Raw genomic sequence first — 19,851 nt, 5'->3', positions numbered from 1 at the left:
TTCCTACCAGGCCCCTGCCCCAAAAGCAGGCGACCCCGTGACAGGCATAGCAAGGTCAAGCGCAAAATCCCCATTTCAGGGAGGATGGGCGGGTGATCCAATGCACGCAGCAAAAGAGGACGCTCAAAAGAGCCTGCCTAGTATTTAAAACCTTTTAGCCCAACCCACAAATTGGCAACATCAAAATCTCCCCAGAAACACACGCACCCTATCATAGCCTGTGGCCATCCAAACAGATCAGCCCAGCAACAGTGGGGTGGCCTGCTAGACCCCACCGCAACACGTGCTCTCTATTAGTGAGAACACGCTTTGTGGATGTCTGGGACATTACTCCCCTGCTCCTTAAAATTATTCCTGTATTTTCTTACATTTGTATCCTACCTTTCTTGCATCCTGGAATAGAAGGCAGTGTTCATGTGGTTCCAAGGTGATCTCCTATCCAGGTGCTGACCAGACCCATACCTGCTTATTAGCAACAAGGTGATGGCCTCCTGTGCCTTCAGACCAGACCATGGGACTTTAGAGGTAGCAATTATGGCTGAGTCTCACCAGGCAAGAGACAATTGTTTCAACAACTACATGAGCCATTGGCTCCTGGCTTGGCCTAGGCCATGGGTAGGCAAACTAAGGCCCGGGGGCCGGATCCGGCCCAATCGCCTTCTAATTCTGGCCCGTGGACGGTCCGGGAATCAGCATGTTTTTACATGAGTAGAATGTGTGCTTTTATTTAAAATGCATCTCTGGGTTATTTGTGGGGCATAGGAATTCATTCACATATATTTTTCAAAATATAGTCCAGCCCCCCACCAAGGTCTGAGGGACAGTGGACTGGCCCCCTGCTGAAAAAGTTGGCTGACCCCTGGCCTAGGCCCAGTAAATCCATCAATGCTTTGAATGGTGATGCAAGAGACTTCTTACTATCAGATGTCAGGGAAGCAGCCTTAAACTGATTTAGACCATTTGTTCATTTAGCTCAGTATGGTCTGAACTTACCAGGATTTCAGATAGGATTCTTTCTTAGTCCCACCTATGGATGCCAGAAATGAGTTATGGCCTTCCCCCAAATCGCAGGAAGCTGTGCTCTCTGCCATGGCAGGCCATTCATCTGCCTAGCTCATCATGGTCTTCACCAACCTTTTGCAATCTGTTGCCCTCCAGATATTTTAGAATAAAACTGCCATCAGTCCCCGGCAGCATGGCCAGTGGGGGTTGTAGCTCAAAACATCTGGCTCCCAGGAACAAGAGCATCACTTGTTAAAAACCGGAATGGCTTCCTGTCGTTGCTGAACATCATGAGGTAGTTAGTCAACCCTGTGGTTTTGCAGTCTTTGTTAAATGAGCATTTTGGAAGCCTCAGATTATTTCTCAGGAACGTGTAGGAAAGAACACATATCTTGTGTTTGTATAGCAAAGCTCTCCCTCCCAGCTTTACAAAGGAAGGCAAAGGAAGAACCATACCATGAAGCAGCCTTCCCCAACCTTTGGTCCCCAAATGTCGCTCGCACCAGCCCCATCCACCTTGGTCAGGGATGATGGGAGTCATAGTCCACCTAGGACCCAAAGGGGAGGAAGGTTGCTGTAGAGGAGGGATGGGGAACCCACAGGGCTAAATAGGTCTCCCCATTTGGCTAAGTCTCTTCCACCTCCCACCATCATGCATGATGTCATGTGTAGGGAGGACAAATATGCAACTCCCTGCCAGAAGTGGGGTTTGCAGAGACAGATGACCTCTGTGGACATTGTTCAGCAAGGGAAGCACAAATAGGTCTTGTTCTGAAGAGCTGAATGAGTGGCAAGGTCGGATGGATGGATGGATGGATGAATGGATGGGTAGATGGATATGGATATGGATATGGATATGGATATGGATATGGATATAGATATAGATATAGATATAGATATAGATATAGATATAGATATAGATATAGATATAGATATAGATGATATAGATATAGATATAGATATAGATATAGATATAGATATAGATATAGATATAGATATAGATATAGATATAGATATAGATATAGATATAGATATAGATATATTGGTGAAGGATGGATGGATGGATAGGTGGATGGATAGGTGGATGGAAAGATAGATATGTAGATGGATAGATGATAGATATAGATATAGATAGATTGGTGAAGGATGGATAGATGATGGGTGGATGGGTGTGTGTGTGGGTGGATAGATAGATAGATGATGGATGGATAGATGATGGATGGGTGGGTGGGTGGGTGGGTGGATAGATAGATGATGGATGGATAGATGATAGATAGATGATAGGAAGATAGGTAGGTGGATGGATGGATGGATGGATGGATGATAGATATAGATATAGATATAGATATAGATATAGATATAGATATAGATATAGATATAGATATAGATATAGATATAGATATAGATATAGATATAGATATAGATATAGATATAGATAGAGTTTGAAGGATAGATAGATGAGGGATGGATGGATGGGTAGATGGATAGATAGATAGATAGATGGATGGATGGATAGATAGATAGATAGATGATAGGAAGATAAGTGGGTGGGTGGGTAGGTAGATGGATGGATGGGTAGGTAGGTGGATAGATAGATAGCTATAGGTATAGATAGATTGGTGAAGGATGGATAGATAGATGATGGATAGATGAATAGATGCCAGGATTTTCCATTTTAAAAAGAGCAGAGAATATGAGTCCTTTGAGTCCTGGCGGTTTCCATGTGAGCAATGAGTAGACCCTAAAACAAAAACAAGCATTCAACTGTAACTGGAAGATTGCAAGGGAAGATCATTAGTGGTGGGTAAAATTAAAGCCCAGGGAGTCTGGCCCTCCATTATGAATCTTCTTGCTGTGCAGTCCCAGGTGAGCTTCCCTGAAAGCAGCTGGATTCTTGGTGCAAGAGAGCATGGCGTATTGCCCTTATGGGGGGGAAAGCGGCTCACAATTTAAGACCGGCAGGTGGAACAAAGCACAGACACACCTTTGCGGGAGAATAGTGGAGCTTTGTTTTCATTCGCAAATACTCCAGAAAAGAAACAAAGACCAGTTCCAAAGGTTTATACTAACTTGCGGGTTGTTAACTTCGTTAAGGATGTGTTTTACAGATGTGCACCTGTGGTGTATGAATGGGAATGCAGGTTTCCATCATGTATTTTTTTTGGGGGGGAGGGGAGTGTCTCTGGGGAAATTTGAAGAAAAATAATAATAATAAACAACCTTCTCCCATGCTGGGCTCTCTGTCCCAAAGCAAAGACAAAGATACTTAAAATAGCTTTTTCCTAATTGTTTCCCCCTCCCTCCTTTTTTGGCGGCGCTCATTTTATATAAACAGATTTGTTTCAGCAAAACAAAAGAGCGGTTATTTGATTGTATAAGATTTGTGCAAGTTTGTTTGTGTAATTATTTGTTGTTTTTGAATAATGGGATAAAAGGAAGTTTGCAAGTTTCAGCAGCTCTGCTCAGTCCTTGTATTGTTCACTTGGTCCGCTGTTATGAGGTCTCTCTGTACATATCTCCTTCCTTTTCATATTTGAGGCACCTTCGTTGCAACTTGTTATCATTTGGCCATTGTTTCTTGACCATAGCATCGTTTTCTTTTGCCGTTTCTCAGGGACCAGTTCATCATTTGCCCCACAATAGACATGGCTCGTCACTGGGCTGGCAATGGCAGAGGGCAAGTCTTCATGTACCACGTTCCAGACACCTCCTCCCTGAGCAGGTAAGAGCATGGACAGAGTTCTGTTTTCATGGATCTAGGGATGCACAGTTCATTCTTATTTTCAGTCCGTGATCATTGCTGCTGTTGACGATGATGATCCATTAAAACTCCCATAAATCCATTCCTTTCCATTTCTCATTTAATCTTCATTTTTCTTTTAAAAAAATTCACATTCAAAACTGTTCTCTCTCTCAACACACGCCTTTAATAGAATTATAGAATCATAGAGTTGGAAGGTTGGAGTGGCCATTGAAACCATATAACACCAGTCCTGAAAGACCTACATTGGCTCCCAGTACGTTTCCGAGCACAATTCAGAGTGTTAGGGCTGACCTTTAAAGCCCTAAATGGCCTCGGTCCAGTATACCTGAAGGAGCGTCTCCACCCCCATCGTTCTGCCCGGACACTGAGGTCCAGCGCCAAGGGCCTTCTGGCAGTTCCCTCTCTGCAAGAAGTGAGGTTACAGGGAACCAGGCAGAGGGCCTTCTCGGTAGTGGCATCCGCCCTGTAGAACGCCCTCCCATCAGATGTCAAGGAAATAAACAACTACCTGACTTTTAGAAGACATCTGAAGGCAGCCCTGTTTAGGGAAGTTTTTAATGTTTGATGTTTTATTGTGTTTCTAATATTCTTTTGAGGGCTGCCCAGAATGGCCGGGGAAACCCAGCCAGATGGGGGGGGGGTATAAATAATAAATTATTATTATTATTATTATTATTATTATTATTATTATTATTACTACTACTACTACTACCCCAAGGGTCATCTAGTCTAACCCCCTGCAGTGCCAAGTGTCCTTATTTTTCAGAGATGTCCCTGATTTAGAGAAGCCGTCTCGGTTTCTTATTTCATCCCTGAATCTCCCGCTTTTCCTTAGGACATCCCTATTTTCATTGGAGAAATGTTGGAGGGTATGGAGTTATCTGACCCTCAAGCTGTCTGAAGGCAATCCTGTATAGGGAAGGGTTGTTTTTTTAGAAAAAAAGTTTAATGTTTTATTTTTATTATTTTTATATGGTGGAAGCCACTCAGAGTGGCTGGGGAAACCCAGTAAGCTATGTGGGGTATAAATAGTAAAATTATCATTATGGAACTGGACATCCCTACTTTCATCGGAGAAATGTTGGAGGGTATGCAATATGCAGGAATCTCAACTAAAGCATCCATGACAGATGACCACCCAACCATAAAGTAAGCTAGGGTCTCCTCTCTGATATTTCAATTTGCTTGCCTGCATGAGTCCAGGGGCACATTCCAACCTGGCAAAAATGCTCAAAACAATCAAAACTGATAAGCAAAATGACTGGGAAAAGGATGTGACTTGAGAGGTCTGGAGGACCACATTTGCCATCCCCAGACCTAAGGTTCCCCATCCCTGCCCTGTCACTTTCACAATGGTCTAGATAAGAAGGATGAGATGTTGATTTGGGCCGTATCTTCAAGTCCTGCAAGCTGGTAATTAACTGATTACAAACAACAGCAACCATCAGTTCTGCGTTCCAGTCCTTTTCTATTCCTTTTCTCTGAGTCTTTTGGTGTTTCGGGCTGTGTTATATATTTGCATCTCGTTGGCAATGTGCCCCCAGGCTGGGGGTGCAAGAAGGAACCAGGTGTGCTCAGCTTCCGTTCCTTTGCATTGTGGTTTGAATGTGGAGTCACTCGGCTAAAATAACTGGACGAAAAGGAGGCCTCTCTACTTTCTCTTTCTATTGCTTCCTGTGTTTAAAACTTTTTTCTTTTTTAACACACACACACACACACACACCCTGCCCATTCCTCCTCTGCTGCTTTTGCACAATTATAGGAGGCCGCCTTATACTGAATCAGACACTTGGCTCACCTAGTTTAGAGTTGTCTCGTGTGATTGGCAGTGACTTTGCCAAGACCTCGGAGCAGGCAGAGGTCTTCCCCATCATCTGCTTTTTCCAGGTTCTCCAGGAAGAATGCTGGTGGGGCAGCAGACTGTGAACATATTAAAGGTAAAGGTAAAGGGACCCCTGACCATTAGGTCCAGTCGTGGGGTTGTGGAGCTCATCTCACTTTACTGGCTGAGGGAGCCGGCGTAGAGCTTCTGGGTCATATGGCCAGCATGACTAAGCCACTTCTGGCGAACCAGAGCAGCGCACAGAAACGCTGTTTACCTTCCTGCCGGAGTGGTACCTATTTATCTACTTGCACTGGCATGCTTTCGAACTGCTAGGTTGGCAGGAGCAGGGACCAAGCAACGGGAGCTCACCCTGTCACGGGGATTCAAACCGCCGACCTTCTGATCGGCAAATCCTAGGCTGTGTCCTTGTGAACATATTACCCATCACTTAAAAACAGCTGCATGGGTTTCCAGTTGTTTCCCAGGTAGGATTGAAGGTGCTTACTCGATTGTTTGAAGCCTAAATGGCTTGGGCCCCAAATATCTCCTGGAACATCTTCTTCCATATTGACCTCTCCATGCAGTAGATGAGGGCCACCTGGTGTGGCAGCCCAGAAAAGTGCTTCTTCCAGGGCAGGTCCTTGTCTCCCCAATGAGGTCCCCATCTCTTTATAATTTTAGTAGCCTGTTTGAAGGCATTCCTTTCTTGGGCAGTCGTTTGGAGGAGAAGAGACTTGATCGCTCTGGTCTGATCCAGCACAATTCCAAGCACAATTCAAAGTGTTGGTGTTGACCTTTAAAGCCCTAAATGGCCTTGGCCCAGTATACCCGAAGGAGCATCTCCACCCCCATCATGCTACCCGCACGCTGAGGTCCGGTGCCGAGGGCCTTCTGGCGGTTCCCTCTTTGTGAGAAGCAAAGCTACAGGGAGCCAGGCAGAGGGCCTTCTCGGTAGTGGCACCCGCCCTGTGGAACACCCTCCTATCAGATGTCAAAGAGATAAACAACTACCTGACATTTAGAAGACATCTGAAGGCATCCCTGTTCAGGGAAGTTTTTAATGTGTGACATTTTAATGTATTTTTAATCTTTGTTGGAAGCTGCCCAGAGTGGCTAGAGAAACCCAGCCAGATGGGCAGGGTACAAATATTATTATTATTATTATTATTATTATTATTATTATTATTATCATCTGCTGTTGTGGCTGGGAAGCTCGCTGTGTGATTTAGAACCTGAACTGAGGTTCTAAATCACATGCTAGGCTCCAAAGAAAAGAGGAAGATCCCTTCTGCAAAGCTGAACTCCTGCCATAGCCAGTGCTACCAGTGTGAGGATGGGGCTGAAGTTAAAAGCACAGCCCCCGCCTTGCACTCACTTTCTGTGAGTAAAGGGCTAGAGAAAGCAGAAAGAAAAAGCACAGGCTCAGCTCATGGTGGGCGTAACAAGGGAGACATTAGAAGCAGTTTAAATATATGTTCATTCAGTGACAATACAGCCCTGAAATCAGGAGGTGTCTTGGCACTCAGGAAAATAAGGTCAAAACTAGGTAAGCAGACTTGGCTCGGCTCTAGTTCTCTAACCCTACAGTAGTGAAGTAGAAGCCAGAAGCAATCCCTCTTCTTCGCGCCATCATTCTGGCCCCTTCCAAAGATCAGCAATGTTTTCTGCAGCTCCTCCAGACCACATCCACATTCTTAACATAGCTGCGGATTAGTCTACCGTCTTCCAGGCCTGGCCATCTCTTCCTGTTTTTATGCTTTGCAGTTATTGGAAGCTGCCTGACACTGCATCAGAACTTTTGGTCCCTTTCACCATCAGGGCTTTTTTTCCAGCCGGGACTCCGGCACCTCTGTTGCATGGACAGGCAAAGTCCCCCCAACCCCAGGCGACCCCCGAGCAGAATAATGACTCAAGACAACGTGCTATGGGATTAAAATTGGCCACAACTTTATTAAGTTTCGGGAAGCAGGTGGCGCTGTGGGTTAAACCACAGAGCCAAAGGCTTGCTGATCAGAAGATCAGCGGTTCAAATCCCCATGACAAGGTGAGCTCCCATTGCTTGGTCCCTGCTCCTGCCAACCTAGCAGTTCGAAAGCACATCAAAGTGCAAGTAGATAAATAGGTACTGCTCCGGCAGGAAGGTAAACGGCTTTTCCGTGCACTGCTCTGGTTCGCCAGAAGCGGCTTAGTCATGCTGGCCACATGACCCGGAAGCTGTATGCCGACTCCCTCGGCCACTAAAGCAAGATGAGCGCCGCAACCCCAGAGTCGTCTGCAACTGGACCTAATGGTCAGGGGTCCCTTTAACTTTACTTTATTAAGTTTCAGGTGTAGGGAGACCTTGGCCAGTGTGCAGTAGATTCGTAATCTGGGGAACCGGGTTCACATCTCCACTCCTCCACATGCAGCTGCTGGGTGACCTTGGGCTAGTCACACTTCTCTGAAGTCTCTCAGCCCCACTCACCTCACAGAGTGTTTGTTGTCGGGGAGGAAGGGAAAGGAGATTGTTAGCCGCTTTGAGACTCCTTCGGGTAGTGATAAAGTGGGATATCAAATCCAAACTCTTCTTGGCTCAGGCATTGGGCATTTATCCTTCCCAGTCCCCAGCCGGGGATCTGGGAGACCCCAGAATGTGTGGGGATTGGGCTGGCTCGGGACAACATATGTTCAAGCAGAGAGCCCACCCCCCGTTTCGCCGCCGTCGCAGGGGAGAGCAATGACAACCTCTCGGCGTACGGCCAATGCCTCCCCTCAAGACCCATTTAACGGGGAACCCTGGAATCACCGCCGCAAGGGTCACCGCTTCACGCCACCCCCACCCCCCGTTTAAGAAGATAGACAAAAGGATTCTGCCCAAGGCCTGAAACCGCCAAAGGTGTGATGTTTTGCTACGGGTAAGGCAAACCTGCCAATGCAGGAGAATTCCTTTCTGGCCCTTCAACAGCGACCATGACGTAGCAGTGCCCGCGTACCTGTGGAGAAGAGGTTAACCTGCAAAAGAAGACTTAACGGAGGGAGGGCAGGGTGGGAGAAGCTCTGGAGCCAACTGAGGCTTCGCAGGTAAGATTCACCTTCTGTTGTGTGGGCAGGGCGGTCCCTCCCCCTACCTGGCCAATCCCCTGGCAACGCCTCCCCAGGCGGGATTGGGCGATTGGCTGAGGTGGGCAGAGACCTCCAGGTATCCAGCCTGGGGAGGGTGAAGCCAGCCCGAACTACCGGGAGCCGCACTGGGATCCGGGGGGGCTGTGCGCAACCATGCGAAAGGCGCCTCCCATTTGATGTGGGGAGCGGTCATTCTAAGAGAACAAGGGAGGTGTCCATGGGGAGTTTCAACACCTCTTTTTCTAGAAAAATAGCTCACCAGGACTTGCTATAGGGGTCAACAAACTTGTTCAGCAGGGGCCACTGTCTCTCAGACCTTGTGGTGGGCCGGATTATATTTTTTGGGGGAAAATGAACGAATTCCTATGCCCCACAAATAATCCAGAGATGCATTTTAAATAAAAGCACGCATTCTACTCATGTAAAACACCAGGCAGGCCCCACAAACAACGCAGAGATTCATTTTAAATAAAAGAACAAATTCTACTCATGTAAAAACAGCCTGATTCCCGGACCATCCACGGGCAGGATTTAGAAGGCAATTGGGCCGGATCTGGCCCCCGGGCCTTAGTTTCCCTACCCATGTGCTATGGCATCCAAGAAAAGTCTCTGTAAAGATTCCCTTCAAAGTCCGCAGTGCGTGAGAGATGATCTGCTCTTCCTGCTCAGTTCCTGTTATCGTCCATTGTAATTGCGTGAGGGATCAGATCTGTGCAGCGTTGGCAAGGAGGGAGTCACCATCTGCCTCCCTATCAAAAGCAGGATCAAAAGTTGTCTGGTGTCCAAACATATCCGAATAAGCCGCTGATCCAGTGTTTGCCTTGAGCATCTTGTTAGCCCTCGATGTTCTTTGGTCACCGTGCTGCCAAATCCACAGCAACACAGCTCAGGAAGCAGAGGGGATTTATTGCTTTCTCCTTGTAATTTACTTAATATGTATTATCAGGAAACTTGGCCAAAGGTGGGGGGGGGAGGAAGGGGGGGGAGAGGCAGGACAAATGAAGAAAACAACTGAATTCCATCCACATATATAAATGGTTTTGGTGTCCCCCTTATATGCTGTTCTGTTTACTGCTCATTGATAACAACACGGATGGCTAGACACCATAATCTCTGTCATTTAAAGATGTGCGGCTGAGATCAAAGGCTCTTCCAAATGTCTTTGCAAAGATCCATACTGCCTGTGGGTATCTCTTTCTTCTTGGAGAGGAACTGATGAGCACAAAAAAGGCCACTGGCATATCCAGCTACCCTCCCAATTAAAACCCGTGAGAATGTTTTCGCTTGGTGTCTAGAAAGAGACAGCAATGGCACCAAGTCTGCTTCCCTTGGGAAGGAAGTCCACTGATGGGGAATTGAAACGGGGAAAGATTTGCCATTATTCAATATGGAGGCATAGTTGCTGAAACTGTTGAAGGCAAAGCTGATGCACTTAGAGGAAAAACTATTGCTGAACATTGCTGTGTCCAGTTCTGGGCACCACAATTGAAGGAGGAGATCAGTAAGCTGGAACAAGTGAAGTGTAGGGCAACCAAGATGAGCCAAGCCTTATGAGGAACAGTTGAAGGAGCTGGGTGTGTTTCGCCTGGAAAAGAGGAGACTGAGGGGAGATACTATAGCCATCTTCAAATTGTTGCATATTTAGCGGATTAATTGCGCTGCAGAAAGCGTGCCGGGGAGACCACACATTCAGGAAACAATGAAGAAATGCAAAAGTATCTTTTGCTTGGCTTTAATTACAAAAACAAAAATGCCTCTTACATTAAATCTATAAGTATGACCCATCCATTCACCAGGGTACCGAGTGAGGTACATGCTGCTCTTTATATACTATACCCAATTGCTGACACAGCTTAAATTAACACAACAGCACCTGCTATACTGCTTCACAGCTGTAAAACTAGGTCATGATCTTTACTCTGGCCTTTAAAGAGATACACATCCTGTGAAACAATAATAAACCTTAATATTTAAATAAACCATTCAACACAAATATCTCAAGGGCTGTCTCATGGAAGGTGGAGCAAGCTTGTTTTCTGCTACTCCATCTAAGCATTAGGAAGAACCTGTTGACAGTAAGAAGGTGATGAACTCTTCTTCATTTAGGTTTTTAAGCATGGGTTCGATTATCATCTCTCAGGGATTCCTTAGTTGTGATTCCTGCATTGCAGGGGGTTGGACTAGATGTGAAATATACTCAGAGTTGAGAGTGGATTTCATTCTCTTTATTCAGCTCATAGTGGTGAGGAGGAATGGAAGTTCCCCCAGAATGTCTGCTTTATATACATTATTTACACAATAGGCCCCACGTGATTGGCTAATTCCAGGATTCTCCTGTAAGCCAATCAGGTTGCAGATTCACTTCCACCTGGAGCTGAATTGGGTGGCTCCTGTGGACCAATCAGACTGCTGCATTCTGGAGCCTATTGTTCTAGGATCAATCGGGCTGCTGCATTCTGAATCCTATTGTTCTAGGACCAATCAGACTGCTGCATTTTGGATCCTATTCAACTCAGTACATAACAAGATGCCTCTTTCAACTCTACAGTTTTATGATTCTATGAAATGTTACCCATGTTCTCCCCATTTTCTTTTAAAGAATTCGAGTTAATCCAAGGTGAGCTTCAGAGAGCTTGCCTGTCTCTGGGCATGTTTGCAATTCATTAGTTCCATATTGGCTCAGATTCTAAAGTGAGCACAAGGCACAAGCCATTCATGACAGCTATTTGTGAATGATGGCAAGTTGGCTACCCCTGCTCTAATTTAATCTCAAATATATTCCTAACTGCCCGCCCCCCAATCATAACAGAATTATGGTTTCCTTTTGCTAAAAAAAAAAAAAAGGAAAGGAAAGCAAGATGACTTTACATGGTTGCAAAACAAAGTTTCCAGACTGCTGGTTGGAGTGGGAACATAACTTCAGCATCTCATCATCGCTTTCTCTGGTTCATTTGACTTCTTTCTGAACAGCTGAAACCAAAACTATTCACAAGAGCAGCTAAAATGCAGAAGGCAAATACCTTAAGAGGTGAAATCATGCAGTGTTAAAGAGACAATGAGGTTTGGAAAGATTCTGCAGAATGGAGAGAAAAGTGCTTTGGTTAAGAGGTTATTATGATTATTCACTGGGAATGCCAGCCACTGATACCCAGGGGAAAATCCACAGGTTGAGGCAATGCCATAATATTCATGCTCACTAAGGGAAGGAGAAAAACTGGCCACATAATGTGTTTTCTGCATTTTAAGAACCGGGTCTTTTAGTGTGGCAGCACCTACACTTTGGAACTCCCTGCCAATTGATAATCAGGCAGGCAACTTCACCGTACTCTTTTCGTCAGCTGCTAAACACATTCTTACCTACCCAGATGTTCAGAAAGTTGACATGAGTTTTAAGACGTTTTTTAGTCTAGTGTTATTTCAACCTTTTGAAAGTTTTAAATCATTGCCATTAATTTTTCTTTCCAATGATTTTATTGGTTTATCTTTTTTTTGCAACCACTTTGAGGTTGTTGGGTTTTTGTTTTTTACAGTAAAAACAAACTTTTTCTTCTCTTACAATTATTTAAAATTGCTTCCTTGCTTCCTCCCAAAGGAGCCCTGGGCAGCAAACACACAAGCAATAAAACATCTTAGGAAATGATTCCAGTACAGATGTATCCAGTACAGGAAAGGATATCCTTGTTTTTTTAATTGATGAAACCTAATAAAGCCTCCATGTTCAGTCAGTGTACCCCTGAAAACTCAATCCAGAGATGAGCAGCAAGGAATCAACCTCAGCTTCTTGTTCCTCTTATTGTATCTCTTCCCTGAGCTCTTGATGTGACCCGGCAAATCAGTTCTTTTGACATCATTGCTGCGGTTACTTCTCTGAACAGACTTGTACTGTGGACAAACAAAACCGTCTCATTGTCAGTGGGGGCCCCCCTTCTATATCCCTGCTCCTATAGAAGCACTATTTGTGGCCAACATAACTGCAATATGCATGGGGTTAAGCAAGCCTATTATTGTTCAAGCAGAATGAGTGAGCTCCGATCCAGCTTAATCCCTGTCTAAACATTCAGAGTTGGGAAAATATGCTTTAATCTGGTTTCAGATCTCTTCAGCTGCTGGTAAATAATTTGCTTTCCAGATGCAACGTTGTTATTGGTGCTTTTGGGGTGGGGCTAAGGACAGAAAGGCCCAAAATTGTGGTGTGTATGTGTGAATGTGTGAATTTATTAGGGCTGCCATATATCTGGTTTTCCTGGACACATTCGGGATTCAGTCCTCGGAAATTGCATCCGGAGGGCGGGAATGTCCATTAAGCAGTAAAACGCCAGGGAAAACCAGGACATATGGCAACCCAATGCAGCCTCCCAAACAGCTCCAGTTATGGTTGTTGTTGTTGTTGTTTAGTTGTTGAGTCGTGTCCGACTCTTCGTGACCCCATGGACCAGAGCACACCAGGCACTCCTGTCTTCCACTGCCTCCCGCAGTTTGGTCAAACTCATGTTTGTAGCTTCGACAACACTGTCTAACCATCTCGTCCTCTGTCATCCCCTTCTCCTTGTGCCCTCCATCTTTCCCAACATCAGGGTCTTTTCCAGAGGGTCATCTCTTCTCATGAGGTGGCCAAAGTATTGGAGCCTCAGCTTCAGGATCTGTCCTTCCAGTGAGCACTCAGGGCTGATTTCCTTCAGAATGGATAGGTTTGATCTTCTTGCAGTCCATGGGACTCTCAAGAGTCTCCTCCAGCACCATAATCCAAAAGCATCAATTCTTTGGCAATCAGCCTTCTTTATGGTCCAGCTCTGCAGCAGCAAAAGGAAGGCAGAACAAGAAGCAAATGCTTCTTGGGTGTTTTTTTGGCGGGGGAGACGCAGGGCTAGAGCCTGGCTGGGCAGACACCCCTCACTTCCATCAGGGCAGGCGGAACAACTCCTTGAGGGGACCTCGCCTCCAAACTGGCCCTTCCCTTGCTGGGCACTGGAGGTGGATGGGGCCACGAGCAGGGGGCTCCTGGTTGGGAATCAGGGTCCCTGCAGCTCCTGGAAGGGTTGCCTCAAGTGAAGGTCTCCGAGAGGGGCCGGCGCCAGGATGCTTCGCTGTGGAGAAACCAGGAGACCCTGCATGCACACATGCCACCCTTCAGGGAAAAGGGAGTCCAGTCGCAGCGCCACAGTCCACTTCAGCCAGCTGCCTCTGTGGTCCAGAGTGAACCAGAGAAAGCTATGATGAGATGCTGAAGTTATGTTCCCACTCCAAAGCAGCAGTCTGGAAACTTCAGGACAGATCAAGTCCTTCACACAGCACATAGTTGAACTATGGAACTTCCCCCCACCCCACAGAAGGCAGTGGTGGCCAGAAAGTTGGATGACTTTAAAAGAGGTGACAAATTCACAGAGGAAAAGGCTGTCTGTGGCTTCTAGCCAGGATGGCTCTGCTCTGCCTCCACATCTGGAGACAGCGATGCTTCCTAATATCCAGGGCCGGATTTAGGTTTGATGAGGCCCTAAGCTACTGCCCTAAGCTGTCCTTTGTCAATAACGAATTGTCACGGTTTTTTGTGTTGAATATATGCTGTATGGTAGTTTATGGACCTAATAGGTATCTAAAGCCATTTGCCCCTGTTGCCATGCAACCAGTCCATGCAGAATGTAGGTACCCTATATATAGAAATGAGCAAACCAGTGATATTTTAGGGAGTAGGCTAGCTGCCGCTTCTAACCATGGAACTGTTTTCTCACTTTCTCCATCCGATAAGACTACTGCTGTTGTTTTTCATCCAGTCTCTTCCCTTATTTTTCTTTCAAGCTCAAGCCTGGAGTTACTGCCTGATGTCCAGTATGCCTTTGGGCTGCCTTTCCACCCCCAGTATGAAAACCAGTATACTCCAGAAGCGAAGACCCTCTCCTTAACGGTCATGCAGTTCCTAGCCAACTTCATAAGATCTGGGTGTGTATTGAGTTACTTGGAAGTGGCTGCGCGGTCAGTTTTTCCATCCCTAACAAAGCTTCTGAACCTCATTTCTTCTTTTAATTAGCTTTTGTTAAAGATGTCCTTGTGTAACGAAGAAAGAAAAGTACGTATAGTCTCTGCACTATATGTCTTTTTCATTGTTTTTTACATCCAGGATGAGACACTGTCGTCATTTCCATTATGCGGTTGGGGAAAAAGAGAGGGGGGATATTGATCTTTCATTCTATTGCATAGTGTTTGTGCAGGGTTTTTTGTGTTACCGTCAGACAGTATATCAGTGGCATCCAATAAGCTGCTCTTTAAACGCAGGGAAGCCACTACAGAAGCCTCCAATCAGCAATTCAGCAAGAAGTATTTTTAAGACACCCACCGGTATATAGCAAGATCAGTAGATCATGGTTATTAAAAGAGCAAAAACTTTACAGTCAGTCAAAACCTGCTTCTCAGTTCAAAAGCTGATTTCCCAATCCTAGCTTTTGTTCTGTCAGTTTTGCTTTCCTGGAAGTTTTCTTGTGTAGTATTGTTGTCAGTAAACAGCAAGCTGAGCTGGGTACATCAAAACCCTCCGCTGTGCAAGCCGTCTCACAGTTCCTCTTGAAGCTTTGCAAGACAGCTCAGCTCATTTGCAAAAGGATGGCTTTTCTTAAACCTGAGCTGCTGGTGAACCCTGACAATTTCCAGTGAGTACTAGCGAAGAGGAACTGTTGAAAGATGAGGCAGATTACACAGAGTCCTCAAAATAAAACTCAACTTCCCTGCACCCTTGAAACTGTTGCCAAGAACTAGCCAAAGAAGAGATGATTCTCCCAAGAACAATGTTGTTCGGATGAGGGGTTTTATTCTTGTTTTGGTCTTGTTGGAATGAACCATCTCAGCCGTGGTTGATCTTCTGTCTTCCACTTTCAACCACTGCTCCCCACCTGAGAAAACGATGATAATGACGACTCACCTGAAGGCTTTGTTGCAGGGAGAGAATTCATGTAAGGCACAACTTTAGCAGAACAACATAATTCCTTTGCTGGGGCAGAACAAAGTCCATCACTGCACTGCAACATTTTGTTGCAGGTCCCCTCTTGTGTGGGCTACCTACTTTTAAAATGAGGCTGCATTTTAAATTGCATTTTAACCTGTGTTTTAAATTGGTTTCCCCCCCCCCCCCCATTATGTTTTTACTGTAATTTTACTGGTGTTAGCTGCCCTGAGCCCAGCTCTGGCCGGGGAGGGTGGGGTATAAATAAAAAAAAATATTTTTATTATTATTATTATTTGTAAATAATGGTCATGAGATTATAGATACATGCCTATACTCTCGTGTGTTAAAGGCTGTTGCACAAACTCTTCATGATGCCGGCTGGTTGAATAACAGCTGTTCCTCTTTCTTTCTTCAGAAACCCAAATGGCCCTTATAAGTTCTCCAGAAAAATGACTGGGGTTGCATCCTCTTGGCCTATGTTTCGAGCTGATGCTGATGGTGACAACTATAAGGAATTTACCGCTTCCTTTGAGAACCACAAAGGGCTGAAGAAGGCCGAATGTTCATTCTGGTCCGATTACATCAAAACCCTCAAAAGTACCTTGAGCTGTAAGTGCACAGTGGAACACACACCTTTTTCTCTCTTTGGGCAGTGATGTTCAGAAAGCTTGCATCAACTCTACTTTTAGCAGTGCTGCTTTTCCTAGCAAAAAGGGGTGCCTGAACTCACCATGAACGCCTCCCTTGTTCTCTTATAATGGCAATGGCACCCACCTGAGAGGTGCCGGAACTGAGTTTCAGAGAGTTTTGGCTGGGGGGAAAAAACCCTGACTTTTAGTACAGTGGAACCTTAGTTTTTGAGCGTCTCGGAAGCCAAACGTTTTGGTTTTCAGACGCCGAAAACTTGGAAGCAATTGCTTCCATTTTCGAGCATGCCTCAGAAGTCGAATGGCTTCTGAGGCACATTTCTCAATTTTCTCCGTTGAAATTGCTAACCACCCATTAAGCCCCGGTTGTCGAACATTTCGGAAGTCAAACGGTCTTCCAGAACAGACTACGTTCGACAACTGAGGTTCCTCTGTATATGAAAGTTCATTTCCAACACATCCCACTAATTCTGGTTCAAGTTCATCCTGTTACAAAGCGAACTAGTTCAATTCGCAGCCCAATTCAAGTTCGTTCACATGATCCTTGGAAGAGGGGGGTGGAGTCCATGCTTTCAGAATATGACAAACCACTGTGCTGAAATGTAAATTATACTTAAGAAAACTTCAGCTCATACACACAGTGGAATATGAATGGCCTGATTCTCCCCAACAATTGTGATATTTAAGCTTAAAGGCCCAAAGTGTCTAAAGCGTTAAAAAGAACAAGAACACATGCATGACAATGACCTTGAAGATGAATTGCAAATTGTTCAAAGTTCTACGCTGCTCTTCTTGACATTTCCTGTTGAGGTCTGTGGTAGCAACAGGAGACAGGTCCTTTTCTATGGTTTGCGTGGCAAGTTCCCGCCTCCCCCCAATGGAAATAAAGACACAAGACACCGTTAATTAGGTTAATGGGCAAAAAATGGCCACAACTTTATTGGTTACAGGTAAGAGTGGTATTGGCTTAGGCATTGGTCCTATTGACTATTTGATTTCAGCCTGATTGCTTGAAGTCCGGGAAGGGTTAACACCAATCGGGGGAGTCCTGCTGATGCACATCAACTAGGAAGTCCCCCCGGGTCACCGCTTGGGAGCGTGCCTTAGGCCCACACCTCCATAGGCTTCAGACAGGGCCACACACCCCGGAATCCTTTACTGGACTACCCTTCGACCTGTGGGGGAGGTGATGGCACTTCCTCTCCCCCTCATCTACATACCAATATCAATGCCTAACCGCCAATGCCAAGGAAGTTGTGACGATTTGCTACGAGGCAGGCAAAAAACCAAGTGGCTGGTGCCAATTTGCCAAGTGGAAAAAATTCCTACCAGGCCCCACAACAGCGACCAACCAAGGTCCATAGCAAGGTAAGAAGGGAAACCTTGAAGGGCGGCAGGGTGGGAAACCGGTGAAGCAGAGGCGACGAAAAGAGGGAGATCCCCGGCCGCCTCAGTGTAATATAGGGCAAACCACGCCCCCCCGACCAGGTGATTGGCTGGCTAGGGGATGACGCGACCGGGGTATTCTCTCAATCGGCGTGGAGGCTGATCTCAGATCAGCCCCTGCACACGTGGAGAGGGTGTGAAGCCCGCAACACCACCGCCTCCTGAATTCGGAAGTGGCTTTCTCACCATAGAAGAATACTTTGCAAAAGCAGAAAAAGAAAATACTAAGGGCAGGAGCCAAAATAGCCCAAGGAGGACTGAGCCACACAAAAATGGGCACTGATTACTCAGAAAACCACAGAAGAGGGGAAATGGAGTGAAACGGGATAGCTGGAGTCAGGTACATTCTCCACTGCAACATTTTGTGGCAGATCCCACTTATAAATAATGCTCATTTGTTTGTTTTTTAAGTTCAGAAAGTTAACAGTGCTTCAGAAAAAGAATTTACAATCTTTGGAACCCCAAATATTCTTCCAGGCACTGTATTTTTCTGGTCTATTTTGATGCAACACTTCTGAAACCCTAAATCGATGTGCTTTGTCCGTGTGGTATTGTTGCACTGGAATGTTTTGCTTGGCCTTTGCTGCCAGAAAACTTGTGGATAATTGAATTAGCATTAAATAAATGATTTATAGTTCTACCGTGGAATCTGCTGGCAGTCTTTTCAATAATTATTAGCTCGCTGCATTGTTCCCAGACAGCTGCCCAGCAGACTAATGTGACACAATAATTAGTGAACCACATTGGATTCAATGAGAAATAATGATTTGCATGAGTTTTTCACAGAGTGATGCATCTTGTTTGTGTTGTGGTTTCAGGCAGACGAGAGCCGCCCAGCACAAGCAAGCCTAGCAGTGAATTTCTTTCCAAAACCACCCAGAAGAAACCACTTGGAGACAAGGTGGCCTACAAGAAATAGAACCAAACACTTCTATTGATTTTGGATCGGCTGGATGAAATCAAATCACTACAGATCTGCGAGGGGTCATCTCGCTAAATCACAAAAGCGTGTCTGCAATAGATTACTGAAATTTCAAGTATGGTTGCCGTCGACACAAGATGGGCAGGCCCCCAAAGCATACAGACACTGCTCCATCCAATGAATCACATGTGCTGGGTATCGGTACATCAAATTGAAATTGTAGCACTCAATAAAGCTTCAAAAACCTTTTAAAGAGAGTTGGCTTCTTACCGTTCTCAAAGTGGCATACACACAAACTCAACATGTGACATGAGGTGTCAGGTGATCTGGTTAATCATAGAAGCATAGAATCATGGAGCTGGAAGGGACGACAAGGATCTTCCAGCCCAGCCCTCTGCAATGCACTATTGATGCAGGTGGCACTGTGGTCTAAACCACTGAGCCTCTTGGGCTTGCCATCAGAAGGTCGACGGTTCAAATCCCCACACTAGGGTGAGCTCCCATTGCTCTGCCTCAGCTTCTGCCAACCTAGCAGTTCGAAAGCATGCCAGTGCAAGTAGATAAATAGGTACCACTGTGGCGGGAAGGTAAACAGCGTTTCTGTGCGCTCTGGCTTCCGTCACGGTGTCCTGTTGAGTCAGAAGCAGTTTAGTCCTGCTGGCCACATGACCCGGAAAGCTGTCTGTGGACAAATGCCAGCTCCCTCGGCCTGAAAGCGAGATGAGCACTGCAACCCCATAGTCACCTCTGACTGGACTTAACCATCCAGGGGTCCTTTACCTTTTACCTCTTCTGCAATGCAGGAATCTTTTGCCGAACATGAGGTTCAAACTCATGAACATGAGATTAAGAATCCTATCCCCTACCAATTGAGCTATCCCAGCTGACTTGGAATTGGCTCTATGTTTACAGTCTTCCTTAGGAACTGTTTGGGAGGGGGAAAAGCCCATTTGTTTATCTGAGAGGTTTTCCCCAGCTCCTAAAGTTGATGCGTGCACACTGAGGATACCACACATGAGTGTCGTGATATTGCTCCCTGTGAATGGTAGTTTGGTTTCGCTCACCTGTGCCCAATCCAGAACAGTGGGGATGAGAGAGAGAGAGAGAGAGAGAGAAATTCAACTGCTCAACTACTCAACTAGGCGTACACTAAGGAACCAAGAGAGGGTTTAGATCCTAATGGAGAACAAGAACAACATAAAACAGTTGTGG

At 45.7% G+C, this 19,851-nt stretch overlaps 1 protein-coding gene across 1 annotated transcript in view; it reads left to right on the top strand.

Moving 5' to 3' along the window:
- The window catches only part of TG (thyroglobulin), a 177,346-nt gene extending 158,454 nt beyond the window's left edge, over window positions 1-18,892 (top strand). The window contains exons 45-48 of the mRNA XM_081014526.1: window positions 3,617-3,724; window positions 14,487-14,627; window positions 16,040-16,233; window positions 18,536-18,892. Of these exons, the coding sequence (XP_080870652.1) occupies window positions 3,617-3,724; window positions 14,487-14,627; window positions 16,040-16,233; window positions 18,536-18,636 (544 nt within the window). The 3' untranslated portion in view covers window positions 18,637-18,892. The remainder of the gene's footprint in view (window positions 1-3,616; window positions 3,725-14,486; window positions 14,628-16,039; window positions 16,234-18,535) is intronic.
- The last annotated feature ends 959 nt before the right edge of the window (window positions 18,893-19,851 follow it).

The sequence above is a fragment of the Podarcis pityusensis genome (genome assembly GCF_964106645.2).
Source record: "Podarcis pityusensis genome assembly, chromosome: 7".
NCBI lineage: Eukaryota > Metazoa > Chordata > Lepidosauria > Squamata > Lacertidae > Podarcis > Podarcis pityusensis.
The sequence above is the reverse complement of the archived record's forward strand: the minus strand, read 5'-3'. Positions and strand labels throughout refer to the sequence as shown.